Raw genomic sequence first — 21,811 nt, forward strand, 5'->3', positions numbered from 1 at the left:
ACCATTCCGAGGTCTTTAAAAATAAGTGAATCAAATAAACAATCAAAAGTAACTTTTTCCAACATCAAGTTATTGCACAAATTTGAGATGGGGGTTTGGGGCTACAGGAAACCATGATGTCAGATTCCAGAACACAAATTTTTTTTCTCCTGACATCATTTAAAACTCAAACCATCTTCCCAGTTTCTTTTGAGGCCAGAAGGACAATCCTGGGCTCTTGGCCAGCACCTCCCCCTTTTCAAGACAAGCCTCTTTCCTCTCATTTCTTTAAAGAATGGAGAAGAGCAGAAAAACCTAGCCAATATTATGCATCTTTAAGAAACATAAAATGCAAACATACGGTGTCAGGTCTTCACAGACAATGTAGCCAGAATCTCATTTGCTTTTCAGGTATGTAGGAAAACCTATTCTTAGATACTCAGCCCGGCACAACAGGGAGAAAACGAGATAAACTGTACCTGGGTTGTAAATAGATTTCCATCTCTTGGGCCTCTCTGCCTTTACTTCCTGGTGACTTGCCCCACTGTGGAATGACAGGGCCAATATCCTAGATCTCAGAGGTTTTCAAATTTTCCTTCTTCACACAGCCCTGGAATTCCTCATTGTACAGACTAACTAGGAACAAAACCAAATTCATGACAAGTGACTTTTTTTTGTACTTGAAATAAAACAAAGCATTTTTTCTGAACAGGAAGAGTAACAAACCCAAATAAAGTCACCCAAACTGTTTTCCTCACTTGCTCAGCTGAGTATCTTTGTTCTGCACACTGATTCCTGGTCCCTGGTGCCTTTTCATTAATTTGCTGGTAGATTTGTACCAAATCTGATTCCCATCCTTTCCATTACATCTTCAGTCTCTCCTAAAAATCAAGGTCTAGGCTGAGGAAGTTGAAGTTAGAAACAAAAAATGAGTTAATACCAGCCAAAAAGTACTGAGTCAAGCATGCTAAACTTGGTTCATGCCTTCTTTCTTTTAATGCTTCCACGTTCCTCTGAGGTGGCTGCTCTTTCCTTCATTTCACAGCCGAAGAAACTGAAGCTTCATGAGGTTACAATGATTAAGAGGCTGAGCTTTGACTGGCACCAATTTCTGTTTTACTCCAAAGCTCAAGCCAATAACCACCGCGATAAACCTCTTATCAGGAAGCTTTAGAAGGACGTAGGTATTTATGTTAAAAGTAGCAGAACTTTATGGGGAAGATGCCAGGGCAGCAAGACGTAGTAAGAAAGGGTGCAGCCTGCTGTATATGGGTGTGCATCTTATGTACCACACAACTCCACGGGATGGACGCGCCATTCACATTGCAGTTTATGGAATGCTGCCCTTGAAGTTGTGCTGGGTATTATCTGCACAGCTATATGGGCTTTGAGGTTTAAATAAGCTCCTATGATCTTTGATCTTGAGTAAGTTGCTTCATTTCTCTAAGCTCCGACTTCATCACAAGCAGACTGGAGTTGCCAATAAACGCAGAACAGACAATACCGCTAAGACGACTGCTACCCCAGTGGCTTTCACAGTGCTTATGGGTGCAGAGTTTATGAGTACTATACCCAGAAAGCAACTTCTCCCAGAGGGCTTTTCCTGAGGGTAAATAACATTTTGAATTGGGTGTGGCCACGTGCTAGGCTCCTTCTCTTCCTTCCAAACTTTTTTTTTTTTTTTTTTTTAAATGCGGGAGTGCCGAGACCTCAGTCTTTGGGGCATCTTCTCCACCTCTCCTCATTCTCAATGTGAACTCTTCTAGGACCATAGCTGAACTGATATCCAAATATCATAACTCGGAACTTCTTTCTCCAGCCCTATTCTCTCCTCAAACTCCAGACTCTGTATTCCTCTTGACATCCCCACTTGAGCATCTAACAGAACCCGGAAACTATTTTTATTTGGATCCTGATTCTAACTAAAAATAGCAAACAATGATGAAGACAGGGAATTTGAACAGACTGGTTATATATGAAACTTCACATAATTTAAGTTAAGTTTAAACTTAACACAAGCAACAAAAGCAAAAATAAACAAGTGGGACTATGTTCAACAAAAAAGCTCTGCACAACAAAAGAAACTATCAAAAAAATTGAAAAGATGACCCATGGAGTGGGAGAAAATATTTGCAAATCATATATCTGATAAAGGGTTAATGTCTGGAATCTATAAAGAACACATACAAGTCAAGAGCAAAGAATAATAATAATAATCTGATTTAAAAATGGGCAAAAGAGCAGAATAGACATTTTTCAAGAAAAGACATACAAATAATGGACAACAGGTATATGAAAAGGAGGTCAACATCACTAATCACAGGGAAATGCAAATCAAAATTACAAGATATCACTTCACAAATATTAAAATGGCTGTTATCAAAAAGACAAGAGATAACAAGTGCTCGTGAAGATGTAAAGAAAAAAGAACACTTGTACGCTGTTCATAGGAATGTAAATTGGTGCAGCCACTATGGAAAACAGCATGGAAATTCCTCAACAAATCAAAAATAGAACTAGCACATGATTTAATAATCCCACTTCTGGGTATTTATCCAAAGAAAATGAAACCACTATCTCTGAAGAGATATCTGCATACCCATGTTCACTGCAGCATTATTCGCAATAGCTAAGACATGGAAACAACCAACGTATCCATCGACAAATGAATGGATAAAGATGTGGTATAGATATATACATACAATGGAATATTACTCAACTGTAAAAAGAAGGAAATAGTGCTAGTTGCAACAAATAGACGAACCTTGAAGGCATTATGCTAAGTGAAATAATTCAGAGGACAAATACTGTATTATCTCACTTATATGTGGAATATATATATAACAAACTCATAGAAACAGAGAGTAAAATTGTGGTAACCAGGAGTAGGGGAATGTGGGAAATGGGTGAAGGTGGTCAAAGGGTATAAATTTCTAGTTATAAGAAGAATAAGTTCTGGGAATCTAAGGTACAGCATTGTGTGAACAGAGTCCCAGAGAGCAGTTTCCAGGCTCTTGGCCTCATGTGGAAAGGTGGTGGCACAGGTGGTAGATGGCCATCTGCTGTGACTAGCTGGCCATCAGAGGTTACCGGTTAGCCTAGCCAACAATACAACTGCTGTGGATACGTTAGGGGGTTGGTTGGTTGGTTGGTTGGTTGGTTGGCTGGCTGGCAGGCAGGCAGAGAAGCGGACAGCGGATTGCGGATTGTGTGGCTCCTGCTTCCTGTGTCTTCAACCCAGCCGCCAGCGAGAATATAGTGGTATAACTCCCCTATCTATGGCTCCATGGGTGTTCCTTTGTGGCCTCACCATGTCCTGCGCTCTTGTGGGGGAGCAGGAGCTGAGTCCCTGCATGACAAGCATGGTAACTATAGTTAACCATACTGTATTGTATACTTCAAAGCAGCTAAGAGAGTATATATATCTTCAAAGTTCTCACCATACACACCAAAAAAAGGTAACTATGTGAGGTGATGGATATGTTAACTAACCTTACTGTGATAATCACTTTACAATATATACATATGTCAAACCATCACATTGCACACCTTAAATGTTATATGTCAATTATATCTCAATAAAGCTGGAAAAGAAATAAACTCAGTCAAGTTAAAAAAAAAAAAAAAAGTATCCAGAATGGAACTGATGTTTTCCTCCCCTAACCTATTTTAAGTAATTTCAAGAGGTTCCCTCACACCTTGAAGCCAAGTTAGGCCCTCTGCTCTATTTTCTCAACCTGGGGGATGCCCACCATTCCCTGGGCTTCAGGTGTCACCCATATGTAGATGGCTTTCAGACACATACCTTGAGTAACAGTCATTCTCCAAAACCCTAATCTTGCATCCATAATTTCCAACAAAAAATACCTCTGTTTATCCAAAAGCACCTTCTGCGCAGTGTATTCAAAACTGGCCTGAAATCTCAGTCTCTGTCTGATTCTCCTCTAGGTGAATGATGTTGCCATTTGCCCCAATCACTGAAGAGGAACCTGTTCATCCTCTTCCTCTCACTGCAGCTGCCCAGGTCTTAGCCCTTCTCCTCTCTTCCTTGGATCACTGAAGGAGTCTTCTATTTGGTCTGTGTGTCCCCACATTGCCATCTCCACATCCACCCTCTAAACTGCAACTACTTTTATCTTCACTGACCCCCTGCATTGCTTACAGCCATTCTTCCCAGGTGTGTTTCCAAGAATACAAAGTCTATGTGATGTAATTGGTGTGATATGAACAAAAAAGTTTTCATGGTCAATTAAACTGGAGGAAAGAGTGAAAATCAGTTAGGTTTCATTCCTTCACAGAGTCTTCAGTGTGCTAAAGCACACTTTTGAAGCTCCACCGGGGGGTATGAAATAAAGCTTTTGTCAAACTTTTTGGCAAAAAAAGTCCCATATTCTTCGAAGTATACTTTGGATATGGTTGGCCTATGAGCTGAAATTAAATTTCCTTCTCTATCTTTTCTTCCAATTTCCAGCTGCTATTCCTAATGATGTAGACAATGGAAGGACAGCAGTGTTGTACTCAGGATTCAGGAAGACGATGGTATAAATTTCAGCAAAAGACCTTTGGTGAATTATTTAATCTTTCAGGACATGTGCTGGCTAGTCTCCATTTACCCCTTATGAGGCTTTATCTCTGCAGATTCCATCATCCAGGTGTCCCGCCCTCTGGCTTCCAGTTGGATTTAGCCAATAGAAAGTAGTGGTGGGAGACACGTGGGTAGTAGCAGTAGGAGAAGAGCTCAGAGCAGTCAATTCCCCACCTCCCTGCCCTTTGTAATGCAATGTTTCAACCCTCTCCCTCTCCCAGCTCCAGCTCTCTCGTTTTCTGGGTAACTTTCTTTCTCCTCTTTCTCTTTAGACCTAGGGGTGATAATGGCTTCAGGCTGTTGCTAATCCCCCACGGCTTCATCATTGCTTGTTAGTTCCCTTAACTCAGCTCATACCTCTGTAAATAGTCCATTCCTTAAACTCTCTTCACTGAAAGCCCCTGAGTATGCCATCTGTTTCCAGCTGGATCCCTGACAATACAGAACTTTCGTCCCCTTGCAAAACAGGGATGGTAATACCCACTTCATGGGGCTGTTGCATTCCTTGAAAGGACCTGAGCGTGGAAAGCACCCAGCACAGTGCCTGGCATAGCAGCGCTCACTGAATGAGAGATGACTTCCCTGGTCCTGCTCCGTTCTGCCTGTCTATCAAATAGTCACAATCAAAGAGATCTTCCTGCTCCCTTGCCAGTGGCCCGGCTGAGACGTGTTGAGGGAAGTAATGGAGGGCCCCAGCCTCAAGATATAAAGCTGCCACAGGGACTAAGGCTCCAGTCAGCAGCCACAGAACAGGGCTGACCTGCAGGTCCCATCCCAGGGCTCCAGAACAGAGGACCCTAAGGACTGGAACAGCAAGGGTCAAGGCGTCTATGTGCTTAGCATTCCTCTTGGAAGAAAGCTGCTTTTGTACTGGATGCAGATGGTCGGTGCCCCTACACGGGCCAACTGTTTCCCAAGGAGGAAATCCTTTCATTTCTAAATCTACTTTTTGCCCCTTGTTCAAGTGATCAAGTGGCCCGAAATGGGTGGTGCTACTTGGAAAGGGAAGTCACTTGAATTAAGATTCTAGTACATTTCCCAACAGGCATAAACAGGGGAAATTTTAAAAGGGTGTTGACAGAAATCATATGTTAAAGAGACTATTTAGTGAATCTGTGGGTAGGTGAACTGTTTGTTGATAATCATTTGAAATTTCTTTACACTGAGTTCTCATAAAGGAAGTTATTGGGTACAATGAGTATGTATAGGGTACATTGAACAAGACAAGCCCAACTTGTGGTATCTAATCAGAATGCAATTTCATTTTATTTTCTACCATCCCTTTAAGTGGATTCAGTGGGAGAAATTCTCCCATATTTCTTGAAAACTCAGGGAGATTTTTGTTTTGTTTGGTTTTGTTTGATCACTCTTAAAGCCAGTAGAACACAGTCTAATTCAGAAACAAAACTATCAAGTACATTACACAATACTTCACACTTTACTCACAGGTAAGTCTTCTCCCCATCCCAAGAACCCTCTAGTAGACAAATTCTCTACCAGGATTACGGTACATCCCATGGCAGTGGTGCCAGCTGTAGGAAATTTGAACCTGCAGCCTTAGAGATTTCAAATTAAAAAGTTATCCTGGCATCAGGGAGCCCCACATTGGTCTACCACAAGATGACATGTCTAGGAGGAATGGCTTCAATGCCAAAATGAGGACACAGAAACAAAAGCTGAGCGAAGGATAGAGGTGGGACTCTGCATGGAAGGTGAGAAAAGAAGGTTTCATGGCCCTCTTCTCCTGTGGCTCTTCGCCTCCCAAGGTGGTGCCAAGAGCCCTGGAGATCTTGAGGCTATTCAGGGCACGAGGAGGATCCTGCATGGAAAGCAGAGGATGCCTAAATTTGAGCAGTCCACCAGTAGGAGAACGGGGTTTTTAACTCTCGACAACCCATAGTAAAAGCAAGCTTGGGCAACGGGGTTTAAAAAGGAGAGGTTGTCACAAGGTAGGTGCCAAATTAAATGTCTGTATCCTTCAGGACTCTCTATGGCATGCTGAACAGACTGAAGCAGAGCTCCGGAAATTTATTTGGAGAACTGCAGATCTGCAGAGATGGTGAAATTGCAAGTGTAAGTAAAACCTTTGGGGTCAAGTGAGGACACAGGTAGGACACAAATGCTATCCAAATACCTGGATTGGAGTTTTTGGGGAGGACAGGCTGTGAAAGTAACCCTGGGCCAAGGTTGGCCTGAGTATTTTTTCTAGAACTAGGGTGAGGCAGTGATGGTCACAGCCCCTCCATTTAATACCACTCTTTTCAACCCTCACCACCAGACCGACTACCTGGAGTCCCTAGTGTGGCAGGCAGAATAATGGCCCCTCAAAGATGTCCACATCTTAATCCACTGGACTTGAGAATGTTTCCTCATATGACAAAAGGGACTTTGTGGATGTGATTACATTAAGGATCTTGAGTTGAGGAGGTTGTCCTGGATAATCCAGATGGGTGGGCCCAGTGTTATCCCATGGTTCCTTATAGGAGGGAGGTAGAAGTATCAGACTCAGAGGAGACGTGATTGCAGAAGGCGAGGTTGGAGTGATGGAATTGCTGGCTTTGAAGATGAAAGGGGCCCACAAACTAAGGAAAGTGGGCAGCCTCTAGAATCTGGAAAGGCAACGATTCTCCCTGACAACCTCCAGAAGGAATACAGTCCTGATAACACGTTGACTTAAGCCTAGTGAGAGTGATTTCACACTTTTGACTTCCAGAACTATAAGGTAATAATCCATTGGTGTTGTTTTAAGCCACTAAGGGTTTGTTTTTTTTAATTAAAATTCATTAGGGTGACAATGGTTAGTAAAATGAGATAGGTTTCAAGTGTACAATTCTGTAATACATCATCTATATATCACATTGTGTGCTCACCACTCAGTCAGTTCTCCTTCCATCACCACGTATTTAATCCCTTTACCCTCTTCTATCACCCCCGCCCCCTTTCCTGCTGGTAACCACTAAACTATTGTCTGTGTCCATGAGTTTTTGTTTCTTTATTTGTTTGTCTTCTTCCTTTGTTGCTTTCAGTTTTACATCCCACATATCATTGAAGGCATATGGTTCTTGACTTTTTCTGTCTGACTTATTTCACTTAGCATAATAATCTCAAGATCCATCCATGTTGTCACAAATGGCACTATTTCATCTTTTCTTATGGCCAAGTAGTATTCCATTGTGTATATATATCACATCTTCTTTATCTAATCATCTATCTAGGGACACTTTGGTTGTTTCCATGTCTTGACCACCATAAATAAAGCTGCAATGAACATCGGAGCACAGATATCTTTACAGATAAATGTTTTCATGTATACACCCAGGAGGGGGATTGCTGGGTCATATAGTAATTCTATTCTTAATTTTTTGAGGAACTTCCACACTGCCTTTCACAGTGGCTGTACAAACTTACATTCCCACAAATAGTGTATGAGGGCTCCTTTTTCTCCACAGCCTCTCTAACACTTGTTATTATGTCTTGTTGATGATAGCCATTCAAACCAGTGTGAGATCATATCTCATTGTGGTTTTTATTTGCATTTCTCTGATGATTAGTGATGTTGAGCATCTTTTCATATGTCTATTGGCCATTTGTATGTCCTCTTTGGAGAAATGTCTCCTCAGGTCCTCTGCCCATTTTTAAACTGGATTGTTTGTTTTGTTGTTGTTGAGTTGTATGAGTTCTTTAGATATTTTGGATATTAGTCCCTAAGACCTGAAACAAAAACTGCATCGAAGAAAATATAGGTACTAAACTTATGAACCTTGGGTTCAAAGAGGATATTATGAATCTGACCTCAAAGGCAAGAGAAGTAAAAGCTAAAATAAATGAATGGGCCTATATCAAACTAAAATGCTTCTGCATAGCAAAAGAAACCTTCGATAAAACAAAAAGGGAACCAACCATATGGGAGAAAATATTTGCAAATAACTCCTCTGACAAGCCACAAAGTTTTTAGTAAATTGTATAGCAGGAACATGGGAAACTAATATGGGAATACATGTGGCAAGTAAATATTGAGATGATTCTTTCAGGCTCCTAAAATCTTGATTAAAAAATAATCCTCAAATAAATAAATAAACAAAAATAATCCAGATAACAGCTCCCCACCTCACCCTTGTCCAATGATACCATCCCACTGTCAAATCTGGAAGTTTCAAGGCTGTTCACATCCAGACTTTCGTTACTATGAGGGACACCATAGAGTGTCTCAATGCCAGGCATAGCTGTCCTTCTTCATGGGCTGATACCTAGATCTGCGCTGAATGTATTTTTGACAGAGGAAGGGTCTCCTTTTGAAGAGAAAGCCCCTGATGGAGGCTTCTCCCTCACCACTGATGGCATTAGTTAAAAGATCATGGTGATTCATAGTATGGTGATAGCAATAAATGGCTGGTCTACATAATTTCTATATGAGAAATATCAGCAAGTGCTAAATGGTATTCAAGTATCCCTGGAGGAAGAGGTTAGGAGCTGGAAATACTGGGGATAAAAATGTACCCCAGCCTAACATCAATACTCAATGTTAACATTACTAGAGATATGTATGATTCCAAGCGGAACTCTCCAGTGCATTATGGTTAACTTTACTACAAAACTTTTTATTTGCTGTCAAGTTAATAATTGTTTTGGTTTTACTTGATTAGTGTTCTAGGTAACCATCACTATTTAATCTTTAACCTGAAGTATAAATCTCCTCTCAGGATGTTCAAACACATGAGTGATGTATACGCTTTATTTTTTCTTGGTTACATCTCATCAGAGTCCCTCTGTCCTCCTGCTGCCCTCTGGACTGGCTCTGCTCTAGGCTTCTGCAAGAGCTTTTCTGCTAGATTAGTTCTATTTTGGGGTTAGGAGTACTAGATTGGCTAAGAATTACCCTAAAGGAAACTGTCTTGGCATTTGTGCTAGTTTAGACTTTTTTCCCTGAAGAGATTGCACAGCCTCAGTTTATACAGGGAACATTCTCAATCATTTAACCTCAACTCCTGATCAACCCCCAACATTTTTAACTGGTAGTGAGTCAAGTAGATCTGGAAAACAAGGATGGCTGGCAGGATCTCAAAGTGAAGATAAGTGAACACAGACCTGAGAAAAAGAAGCTATTATTGGTGCCCTGACAATAGCCTTGGCCTATGCTCTGTGAGGGGGCTTGAACCCACACCAGTGCCTGGCCAATCACCCCAAAGGGGCAAGTGTAGTGGGAGCTCTGGCCTAGGAAGGGAGCCACAGTATTAGCTGAATTCCTGAGGCCAGACAAATAAATGGGGGGCTATGGATTAAAAATGATGATGTCATGTTGAATAATTGTTTCGTAGTTTCCTAATTTCTTAGCCAATTATTCTAGAGCATGTCTTTTCAAATGAGGGTGGCAAAATCTTAGACATTATAATGATTTGTGGACCTCCAAAAGGCCACAGTCCATAATCAGCTATATAGTATATCTGTGATATTAAAATTTTATGCGGAGAGGGGTGATTTGGAAAGTTCATCTAAAAAGAATCCTTAGCAGAGCAACAACAAAAAAAGGTTGAGAAGTGCTAGTCTAGAAAAAGTTGGTTTTGATTACTGATCTCTTCACAGTGTACTTTTTAATGGATTTTATTTGATAATTCAAATTTGAGTCAAATGGAAAAGCTGATCGTTTTCTGTTGCATTTATGATTGGAAAAATAATTTCTACAAAGCTGGCCTCAGATGAATTAGGACCCTTCAACAGTCATGACCGAGGAAGTGGAGGTAGAAACGAGGACCCTGGGGTTACCTATTAGTAATTGTCCAGGTTTATAAATACCAGAACATGGGGAAAAGCTTGTGTGTGAAATTTACCCAGGCATAAGACGAGGAATGGGCTGTACTTGCTTCCAGGACCAACTTCCCGGTGAGACTACTTATATTCTTAGCTGTTGCCTGGAATAACATCTTCGTACTAATGAATGGAATCCTTTTGTGATAAATTGTGGATTCTGTGGGCGTGACCTAAGGACCCTAAAAATCAACTATACCGCTGCCTTTGAAAATATTATCGTAAAAATTGACTAAGGACAATTGTGCATAATCAGCTGTCAGAGGCAAACTTGGGAGCCCTCGGGTAAAAGATTGGGTAGCTTGAATCCATTAATTGTGAGAAGAAAGAGGTCAAGCTGTGCTCAAACCACAGAGGTCGGCAAACTGTTTCTGTTGAGGGCCAGATAGTAATTGGCAAGTGTGACGTTTACAGATGATGAAGAGCACAGACACCATATTGACCCACAGAAAGGTATCCTGCACTGGGATGCTCCTACTGCCAGCTGCAGGCTCCTTCTCCATTTATGTGGAGAAGGCTTCTACTTCAACGGAGGCCCATGAGGATGAGAGCCATGCCCTGTGGATGGCTGAGTAGCAAGGCTGGGACACCTAGGTCCCCAAGGACCTGTGAAACAGAGCCACTATGTCAGCCCCAGGCTGCCCATCTTAGCTGTTACATAAAATTTCCTGGGGCTGAGAGATTGGAGAAAGAGGCTGACAACTCCATCATTACATTAAGAGTTTATTAAGGGAATTTACATATGAGGTGGCACAACTTTGGCAGTGGCAAGATGACATAGATACCCTCCCCACCTTCCACCCCCAGACTCTGTGTTTTGTAGTAAAAGCAATGAGTGTACATGCTGGGAAAGGAATGTGTGTTTAAAGGGGGGAGAGATCACCAGGTGCCGAGAGGCTCTGGCACCAGAGCTGGTTAAGAATCATAAGATCAACGGCATCTTATTCCAGAGGCAAAGCACAGAGTTCTTGTGTACATTCACACACCCGGGGTGGGAAGCAGGGTCCAGGCTTCATCCAGGAGTCAAGACGGTGGATTAGCTTCAAGACGGAGTCAGCTCTGTTCTCACACTCCACCCCTCTAATCCAGCTCTTACAATCTCATGCGCCCACCACCCACGATGTTCCCTGAGCCTTAGGGGGGGCACTCTGAGAGACACATTATATTAATTTTTGTTCTGCTTGCAGGCAGAGACTGCAGCAACACAGAGGTAGCAGCAGGCTATAACTAATATAAAACAAAAGATAAAAAATAACTTCTGTCACCATATCCCCCAAGACTGAAACCATGACGATAACCATTGGGAAAAAGAGAGTTCAGGGTTTGACAAAATGCTTATCTGCTGATGTGTGTCCTGTAAATCAAGGGTGACGTTGCCCGAGTTCTGAGAAATATAGACACAACATTGGTTTTTAATGATGACATAAGTCCCACCTTGAGCAGGTGTTAAAACATCCAGTGCCATGTAATTTTGTAGCACATCTTTCCTCATGTAAACCATTTCTGTGTTAGTCAGAGAGATGCTCTGGAAGCTGTTGTTCAATGTACATTGGCTATAATTAGTTGAAGCTTCTGTATGCCAAGTGGTGTCTTCAATATCCAGGGAAAGCACAGAAATAGCTGCATGGTGGTCACACCAGTGGAAAACACTTCTTGTCCACCTACTAGCCAAATGGGTGTAATTTACAGGTTCAGTAATTGTTTTAATCCACAGTCTCTGTGCCCAAGGAAAACCTAAGGTGCATTGCTCAAGCCAGTCCAGGGGCAGCCATGGCCATAGGTTGGAGCCACAGAGCCATTCTGTCCCATTCAGTGCCAACCAGGCCATGCCAGCACGCTGAGACCAGTCAGTAGCAAACCCGTCCCTGGTTTGGAATGTAATGACATTTTCATATTGCTGTCTAGGAAGCCAGCCCATTTCTCTGGTACTATTAGCCCATGAATCATGTGTGTGGTTGGCTTGTTCCCAGCATAATGGGGCAACTTGGCTAAGATACCCTGCGGTGGGTGTGAGCCAAATGAAACCATCCCAGATTTGCAAAGAACCTTCCGTGTAATGATAGTTTTGGGATTTGATGGCGGGGAGCTTGACTTTTGTTTTTTGTAACTGAGAGGTTGCAAGAACAACCACCTGTTTCTCTGGGGCATTGACAGAGAAAGGGTTGCCATGTCTTGTGTCATTAAAAGAGGTATTTATATGCCCATCGTATACATCATCTTTAGTAAACCCAGTGTTAAATGTGGTGCTTTGGCTTTGAAGAGCCTTTATAAATACCTGTAATTCTAACCAATCAGGTTGTATGGGTGATACCCACCATGACAGGCCGGACGTGCTGGAGAATGGCAAGATGCCATAGATCCAGCATACATCTTTGTGTAAGCGGTCACCATAACTTTGAGCCCAACGTAGGAAAAAATTCACTTCTCCACAGGCAGGGAGGAACAGCATCAGGAACAAGAAGCTATGGGCAAAAATACAGATGTTTAGTGGGTACTTGGTGGGGTAGGTCGTCCCCTGAAATCATGACAACAGCAGCAGCTTTATCCTTATTAGTTAAAATGTATGCAGCTTGTGGATTGGGGGCAGGCAGGTGCATACCGGGCGTGTTGCCCGAGGGACAAGGGTGCCAGGATTATTTGTAATGTGAGAGGGGTGGCAAAAGACCGTGCTAAATGGCCTGTCTTGGTGCCCTTTGGTATCGGTTTCTGTATATTGTACTGGTACACAGAACATTTGCGCCCAGACTTCAGCAGTATCAACAGGGACCACTTTAGCTGGCTCGGACACTTCTCACTCTCTGGCAAGAAATATCCTATCCCACCTGGGGGAAGTTGCCAATCCAACCCTCACTCAAATGTCCCCTCCCCTGGTTTGACATCTCAAAGAGCTCTGAACAGCAGCTGACATTGACCCCTTTTTGGCTCTGGCACCTGGTCATTAAGCCGTAGCTTTTAAACAGAAATGGTCAGTGGAACTCCTTGGTATTGGTTTGGAGCCAATCCCGTGCGTACTGGCCCACTTTATTTTCCTAACACCTCGGCAATGACCTTTGCCCACTCATGCAAGGTAGAGGATTGTCAAAGGGCAAACAGCTGTGCCTTTAAAATACCATTTTTTCATTCAATCAAACTCAGCACCCTGTGAGTTACAGGGTAAATGAAATCTCCACTTTATGTCTCTCTCATGGGCCCAATCTTGGATATCATGTCTGATGAAATGTGTACCCTGGTCACTGTCAAGGTACCGAAGGTAGACATCCATAACACTAAGTTGTTCTAGGCCCTTCATTGTGGCTGTTCAGTTTGGTCTTTTGCAAGGAAAGGCTTGTCACTGTCCCACTGCAGTATTTACAAATGTGAAGGCCTATTTCTGTCCTTGGCTGTCTGGCAGAGGTCCCGTGTAACCTACCTGCCAGTCTTTTACAGGAATGGATGCTTTGTGTATATGTCCTAGTATGAGTGGGATGCCACGGGGCACAGGTGAGAATATGCCAGGCAATTGGTTATTGCTGCCACTACGTTTTTCAGCATAACGGGGGCAATCCAGCCCCCTTCATTATCTGCCATCCCACCTGGGCACTCCGGTGCCCGCTATGCTTGTGCACCCAATCTGCTAGTTGTTTGTAAGGAAGCCAGTGTCCTGATCTTTCCTAGTACATCAGCCTCCCTGTTTCCAGTCAGACCAGTGAGCTGAGTCAGGCTAGAGGTTGGCTCCTGTAACCTCTCCCAGGTTTCCTGTCACACTGTAGGCTCCCACAATGGCTTTCTTAGTACTCGCCAGCTATCTCCTGCCCATTGTGGCAGCCAAGTCACAAGACTCTTAAATACAACCCAACTGTTTGTACAGAGGACCATAGGTCATGGTTTGTGTGTACATACCAGCTATGTGGCTCTTACTTTTGCCCACTGGATATTCCCTTTCAAACCATATAGTGTCTGTCTGGGGTTGTATGGTCACTGCAGTCCCACACACAAGGATTACCTCGGCTAGACCTGTCCACATACCATGTTTCTTCTGGAACGGGAACCGTGCCTTCTTTCACTGATGAGGGCATCTCTTGTGGGAGCTCTACTGTGGGGGCTGAAGTGGTCTCATAATACACTGGCCCTAAAATGGCATGTAACCCATTGCCTACTGCTGCAAATATGCATGCCATTTCTACAAGGTGGGGTCTTGGGCAACAGCTAAAGCAAGTCTTGCAAAAAATGCTTTTATCCAACCTTTAATTGGGAGACCTGTCTGCACTGTCACCAGGAGGGCAGCAGCGATATTTGTTGCAATGCTTTATACACTCCCACGACCTGTTGTTCAATGGGGGAGTAACAGGTCTCAGCACCCTTCCATAATTGGGACCAGAACCCAAGGGGGATGGCTTTCCCTTGTTCAGTTTGCCATAGGGTCCAACTAGCTCCCTCGGGGCTTACAGTTCCATCCAAAGACATGAGTGGGGGGGAACTCAAGGCCTGTGCCTGGGCTATTAGGATCTTGGCTTTCTCAAATCCAACTTTCTGATCACCCTCCCAGTGAGTGCCTTTCTTTAGCAGTTGATATAACGGATACAAATATTGAGTCAGATGGGGAATAAAAGCCTGCCGGGGTCCTAATGTTAGGTAGAAGTTAGAAAATGTAGGAGGAGGAAGAGCAGGTGGGGGTCCATAGTGCCTACAGAAAAAGCTTGTTAACTAGCTTTGATTAACTGCCTCCAGCCACATATCTGTTTTTACAACAACAGATGACAACAGGTGGTCTGGAGCAAGATACAGATCTGAGTCAACAGACCTCCACCCATCTCAGGTCACACCCTCCAGTGGAAGAGCTTGTACCACTTTTCCCACCAAATCAATATGTAACTCCATAACCCCACCCAGCAAACTATAAGTCCTTGAGACAAGAGCTCTCTCGCCCCCCCCCCTTTTTTTTTTGCGCCAGCTCTCTCTCTGGCCCTCAAAGCTCTATTGCCCTCGCTCTCTCCCCCTTTCTCTCTCCGCTTTTCTCTTTCTCCCCCTCCCCCACCTCGGCTAGGCCCGTTCTCTTCCCTGAGAATGTATCACTAATAAACCCTGCTTGCATATTAAGCAGTTTGCTGACCTTTGATTCTTCACTGCGTCAGCAGGAAGAACCAAGACTCCCTCCCCTAACACTAAGAGGCCCAAAAAATCTTCATAACCGTTTCACTACTTTAGGTGTGAGAAATGCTATATCTTAGCAATGGCAGTACCCAGTATGAGATGCATCTTACCGGACCAGGTGACCTCTAGGAACTTTACAGTCGGGCTTGGGCCTTGTATCTTTTGTGGGTTGATGGCCCATCCTCTGGCTTGGAGATAGGAGGGTGTCCAGGTATTGCTGTAATGATCGCAAATCTTCAGAGGTTAGCATCACATCATCAATATAATGAAACCACTTGACATTGGGAGGGGATGGTCACAGATACAAGTCTCTAGCAATCATCCCATGGCATATGGAAGGCCTACCCCAAGTGGGAAACACGTTTTCTAAGTTTCTTTGCTACTGCGAGAGCATCAGCCTTGCAGCAGGAGGATGCTTCAACCCATCTGGAAAACATACATACAACAACAAGAACGTGTGGGTAACCCGTACTAAGTGGCAGTGAATGAAGAAGTCTAGCTTAAATACACTACGGTGGATGAAGAAATGCAAACACTTAAAAATGGGGTTTGTCCAGAAGCCTGGAAAACCAAGTAGCCTTCTTGGGTTTTCCCACAACCCCAACTATTCATTTCATTTACAGCCATTGTTTACCCATCTTAATTTCCCTGATTCCAGAGCAGGCTGCTGCCATGTCACAAGGACATCAGACTGGCAAAAGTCTGGCAATGAGGGGTCATTTTTGCAAAAGCAGAATGGACTTCATCCACATGTACCACAATCTTTATAGATGTTGTTGCTGCTGCCTTTTTATGAAAGTCAGCTTGGGCATTTCAAATATAGGAGGTTAGCTTTTAGTATTGAGAAGATTCGGTTTTCTTAAGTAGTCAAAGACCTGATTAAGACAACATAAAACACAGTGTATTATCTTATCAGAAGCAGACCCATCGTCCCAGAAAATTTTGTCCTTTTTAACTGAGAGAACGAAAACCAAACTCTAATTTTGTATCATCTGACTTTTAATATTTAAGTCCACTTATTTAATTAAATCTATTTTAATCTTAGTAGGTTACCAACAAAAACTTCATGAGACTATAAAGACATGTTTGTTTTAATTAAACCAACAAACCTAGACTAGCTTTAATATCAAATATTTTCTCAGATCACACAATCCTGAAAAGCATTTGGGTTAGGTTCTCTATTTTTGAGAATTTTACAATACCCAACCCCTACAAACACTTAATTTTTAAGCCAATTAAACATAGCCCTTTTACAAGTTAGCAATACCATCCAGAGGTAGAAATACCAAACACAACATATGTATAGACCCACATGAACATACAAACAGATGCAGAGACCTCATGGCTTTCATAAAAGAAGTGGGATCTGTTTAAAGGACCTTTCCTCCCCACAACCTTTATCAGCCAGTGTCCATGCTAACAGAGTTGCAGACATTCTAAAATCTTTTCCTCAAATTTTCCTCAAATTTTCTAACCCTGGCTTCTGCCTCTAGGTGGCCGTCAGTGTCCAACCCAACCGCCCACAAGAGGGACCAGCCTACAGCTGCAGCCACAAATATTTCTGCCTACCTCAGTGTAGTTCCTCAAACAACTGCATGAGACTAGCTGGCCTTTTTTGGAGCGTCCCCAGACTCATGCAGTGGTCCACGTGTATCTAGCAAGGGGCCACCCCTTTCCACTTGGAAGCAGACAGCCAACCCGGGATTTCCACCCAGGATGCCTCTTTCCCAAAGCCCATTTCTTCGGTCTCTTGGCTGCCTGGCCAATGGTTCATCCACACAGACCCAGGGGAAAGCCCCGAGACTGAAGAGCTACCTGTCTAAGTGGAGGGCAGCAAAAAGACGGAAGAAAAAAGGCCTTCTACTCCACTCTGGTAATCCATAGAGTTGATTAAAGGAACTTACATACGAGGCGCGTTGGCAAGACGACATGGATATGCTCTATGCCTTCCAAGCCCCCAGACTCTGTTTTATAGCTAAAGGCAGTGAGTCTACGTGCTGGGAAAGGAATGTGTGCTTAATCTATAAGGGGAGAGGATCACCAGGTGCCTGAGAGGCTCTGGCGCCAGAGGTGGTTAGGAGACAGATAATGTCAAAGGTGGCTTACTCCAGAGGCGTAGCACCGAGTTCTGTACATTTCCATGCCCCGGGGCAACAAGGGGCAGGTCTGGGCTTCACCCAGGAGTCAAGATGGCAGACTAGCTTCAAGGCAGTCAGCTCTGTCCTCAGTGAGGACTTCCATGCAGGAGAGAAAACTCTCCTCTCTCACTAAGGTTATTGTTATTTTGCAGCTGAACCTAATTCTAAGTAATATAAATGTAATGAAAAGTAAGCCAGTGTTACAAAATTACATGAGATAAAGTAGAATTGGGGGCTAAAATGATAAGTAGTCAGAAAGGCAGTGCTTGATAATAAAAGGAACAATCCCGTCCCCCGCCAAAATGATGAAGTTAAATGCACTTATGCGTATATACATATATACACAGACATATTTAAATAGACTTCACTGTTTAGAGCAGAAAAAAATGAATGGAAGGTACAGAGATTTCCCACATGCCTCCTGCCCTACACATACACAGCCTCCCCCATTATCAACATCCCCACCAGGGTGGTACATCTGCTACAGTCAATAAATCAATAAACCTACACTGACACATCATCATCACCCAAAGGCCATAGTTTACTAGGGTTCACTCTCAGTGTTGTGCATTCTATGGGTTTGGACAAATATAAAATGATGTGTATCCACCAGTCTAGTATCATACAGAGTAATTTTACTGCCCTAAAGTTCCTCAGTGCTCTGCCTATTCATCCTTCCCTCCATGCTAACCCCTGGCATCACCGATCTTTTTATTGTCTCCATAGTTTTACCTTTTACAGAATGTCATATAGTTGGAATCATACAGTATGTAACCTTTCCAGATTGGCTTCTTTCACTTAATAATATGTATTTAAGCTTCCTCTATGTCTTTTCATGCCTTGATAACTTATTTCTTCTTCATGATGAATAATATTCCCTTGTCTGGATGTACCACAGTTTATCCATTCACCTTTTAAAGGACATCTTGTTGTTTTGAGGTTTTGGCAGATATGCATACAGTTACTATAAATATCTGTGTGCAGGTTTTTGTATGGATGTAACTTTTCAACTCCTCTGAGTAAATGCGAAGGGGCATAACTGCTGGGTTGTATAGTAGGAGTATGTTAGTAAGAAACTGCCAAACTGTCTTCCAAAGTGGCTGTACCATTTTGCATTTGTACCAGCAATGAATGAGAATTCTTGTTCCTCCACATTCTCACCAGCAGTTTGGTGTTGCTAGTATTCTAGGTTTGGGCCTTTCTAATAGGTATGCAGTGGTATGCCATTATTGTTTTAATTTGCATTTCCCTGAGGACATATGATGTGGAGCCTCTGTTCATATGCTTATTTGCCATCTATATATCTTTAGTGAGATGTCTGTTAAGCCATCTTGAGTGGCCTTTTTTTTTTTAATCCAGTTATTTGTGTCTTATTGTTGAGTTTTAAACATGCTTTGTATATTTTGGATAACAGTCCTTTGTCAGATGTGTCTTTTGCAAAGGTTTCCTCCCAGTCTGTGGCTTGTCTTTTCATTCTTTGACAGTGTCTTTTGCAGAGAAGAAATTTTTAATTTTAATGAAGTTCAGCTTATAAATTCTTTCTTTCATCGGTCATGCCTTTGACATTGCCTTGAAAAAGTCATCACCAAATGCAAGGTCATCTAGATTTTCTCCTATGTTATCTTGTAGGAGTTTTATAGTATTGCATTTTATATTTATGTTGGTGATCTATTTTGAGTTCATTCTTATGAAGAGTGTAAAGTTTGAGTCTAGATTCATTTCTTTTTGCATGTGGTTGTTCAATTTTTACTATTTGTTGAAAAGACTATCTTTGCTCCATTATTTTGTCTTTGCTTCTTTGTCAAAGATTAATTGACCATATTTATATGAGTATATTGCTGGGCTCTCTATTCTGTTCCATTGATCTATTTGTCTATTTTTTGGTCAATACTACACTCACATGATTACTATGGCTTTATAGTATGTCTTAAAGTCCGATATTGTCAGTCCTCCAACTTTGTTCTATTCCTTCAATATTGTGCATGATATATTTTTGTATACCCCTATCAGACATGATAGCTCAACTGTACTAAAAATAGTACTAAATAGAGTACAAATATACAAAAAGTGACCATGTATTATGTCCTAAAGTTTATTCTTAATTGCAGACAACAGAATCTACTCAAACTAATTTGAACAGAAAAGAATTAACGAGATGTAAGTAGTTCTTAATTCTCCAGGACGGCCAGAGAGCCAGGCTTATAAACCATGTAGCCAGCATTGAAGTGGCCAGTGTCCATACAACCAGGAAAAATGCCTAATTACATCATGGTATGGCCCTACCAGAAACTTCACTGCCATTTCCTCTCTACCTGCACTCCACCTTTTACAGTTGTTGGAAGCTAGGGAAATCAATATCTCTCCACATTCAAAAAGCCACCAGCCCACAGAATTTTACAGACAAACTCTCCCACAACTTTATAGAGCAAATAAGCTCTTACAAATTTTTTTAGAGAATAGAAAAAGAGGGAAAGCTACCTAACTTATTTATGAGACTAGTATAACTTTGGTAGCCAAACAAATACAGAAATAAAATTATAGGCCAATCTCCCTTATAAATTAAAAAAATTAAATTAAAAATTTTAAATCAAATTTAATACTATATTTGAAAAATAAACAAAACACATTCATTATGACCAAGTAGGGCCTTTGAGGAACACCAGGTTGAGAGAGGTCATCTAGTGTATAGTGAAGACAGAAGGTTCTAGAACCAGTGTGTCTGATACTTCCTAGCTGTGTGATCTTGGGTAATTTGCCTAACCTCTCTTTGTCTTGGTTTTCTCACCTATAAAATACATGTAATAATAGTTCCTACTTCATAGGATTATTGTATAGGTTAAATGACTGAAATAAGTCAAGAACTTAGAAAAGAGCCTCAATTAATTGTCATCTCATCAAATGCAATGGATATAGAGGCCAATAAAGAAGGATGATACATAAGACTAACATCAGCAGCAGAAGCTGGCCAAGGAAAACAAGAAACCAGAAACCTCCTTCCCTCGATGGTTAAATGCCAACTTAGGGGTAAAAAGATGTTACTCTGGGATGGGTAGAACCCAGAATTAACTGAGTTTTGAACCTAAGGTGACGAAAAAAATTACTGAATTGGACTGAATTTTCCTGAATAGGAACAATCAGTTTTACCTCAGACAGAATAGGGGCTCAAAGTCAGAGATCAAATTGATTTTATGGTAGCACTCCTGAATTAGGGCTGTGAACAGGGCCAGCTACATAATTTGCAGGGCCTTGTGCAAAATAAAAATGCAAGGCCTTTGTTCAAAAAGCAGGAATAATATGCTATTAAAGATACTAAAAATATAATGCTTTTTCCTTTGTTCCAAATCTTGACTTGTCATGGTGTTAATTTTTAAGTTAAATTGACTGGGCTAACATTGGTTAATAAAATTATACAGGTTTCTAGTGTACAATTCTATAATACATCATCTATATATTGCATTGTGTGTTCACCACCCAAAGTCAAATCTCCTTCCGTCACCCACATTTGATCCCCTTTACCTTCTTCTACCACCCCTCTCTCTCCTTACCCTGTGGCAACCACTAAACTGTTGTCTGTATCTATGAGTTCTTGCTTGTTTGTCTTGTTCATTTGTTACTTTCAATTTTATATCCCATATATGAGTGAAATCATATGGTTCCCAACTTTTCCTGTCTGACTTATTTCGCTTAGCATGATAATCTCAAGATCCATTCACGGTTTTTTTTTGTTTTTTTTGTTTGTTTGTTTTTTATTGGGGAAGGGGAACAGGACTTTATTGGGGAACAGTGTGTACTTCCAGGCCTTTTTTCCAAGTCAAGTTGTTGTCCCTTCAATCTTAGTTGTGGAGGGCGCAGCTCAGCTCCAGGTCCAGCTGCCGTTGCTAGTTGCAGGGGGCACAGCCCACCATCCCCTGCGGGACTCGAGGAATTGAACTGGCAACCTTGTGGTTGAGAGGACGCGCTCCAACCAACTGAGCCATCTGCATTCACGTTCTTTAATTTGCTATTTATTACTGTTCTAAGCAAAGAAAAATGAAAAATTTAAATGATTAGCATGAATTTTATTCATCTTTATATTGTTCAATGTCAGTTTTAAATGCAAATTTAAGAACATTTAACTCATATATGGAATCTTTGAAATTACCCAATTCATATTTCATAGCTCATACATGAATATGTG

At 41.9% G+C, this 21,811-nt stretch overlaps 1 protein-coding gene across 2 annotated transcripts in view; it reads right to left on the reverse strand.

The window, feature by feature from the left end:
- Positions 1–11,073: 11,073 nt before the first annotated feature.
- The window catches only part of LOC109447235 (uncharacterized), a 32,712-nt gene continuing 21,974 nt past the window's right edge, over positions 11,074–21,811 (reverse strand). Inside the window, exons 2-3 of one of the 2 annotated variants that reach the window (XM_019731380.2) lie at positions 15,607–15,713; positions 11,074–12,828 (exon numbers count right to left, since the gene is read on the reverse strand). In XM_019731380.2, coding sequence (XP_019586939.2) covers positions 12,815–12,828; positions 15,607–15,713 — 121 coding nt within the window. In that variant the 3' untranslated portion in view covers positions 11,074–12,814. Of the gene's footprint in view, positions 12,829–15,606; positions 15,714–20,833; positions 21,645–21,811 lie in introns of those variants that run through there. The other variant, XM_074334835.1, reaches the window with a different exon arrangement.

Source organism: Rhinolophus sinicus, linkage group LG06 (assembly GCF_036562045.2).
Source record: "Rhinolophus sinicus isolate RSC01 linkage group LG06, ASM3656204v1, whole genome shotgun sequence".
Taxonomy (NCBI): Eukaryota; Metazoa; Chordata; class Mammalia; order Chiroptera; family Rhinolophidae; genus Rhinolophus; species Rhinolophus sinicus.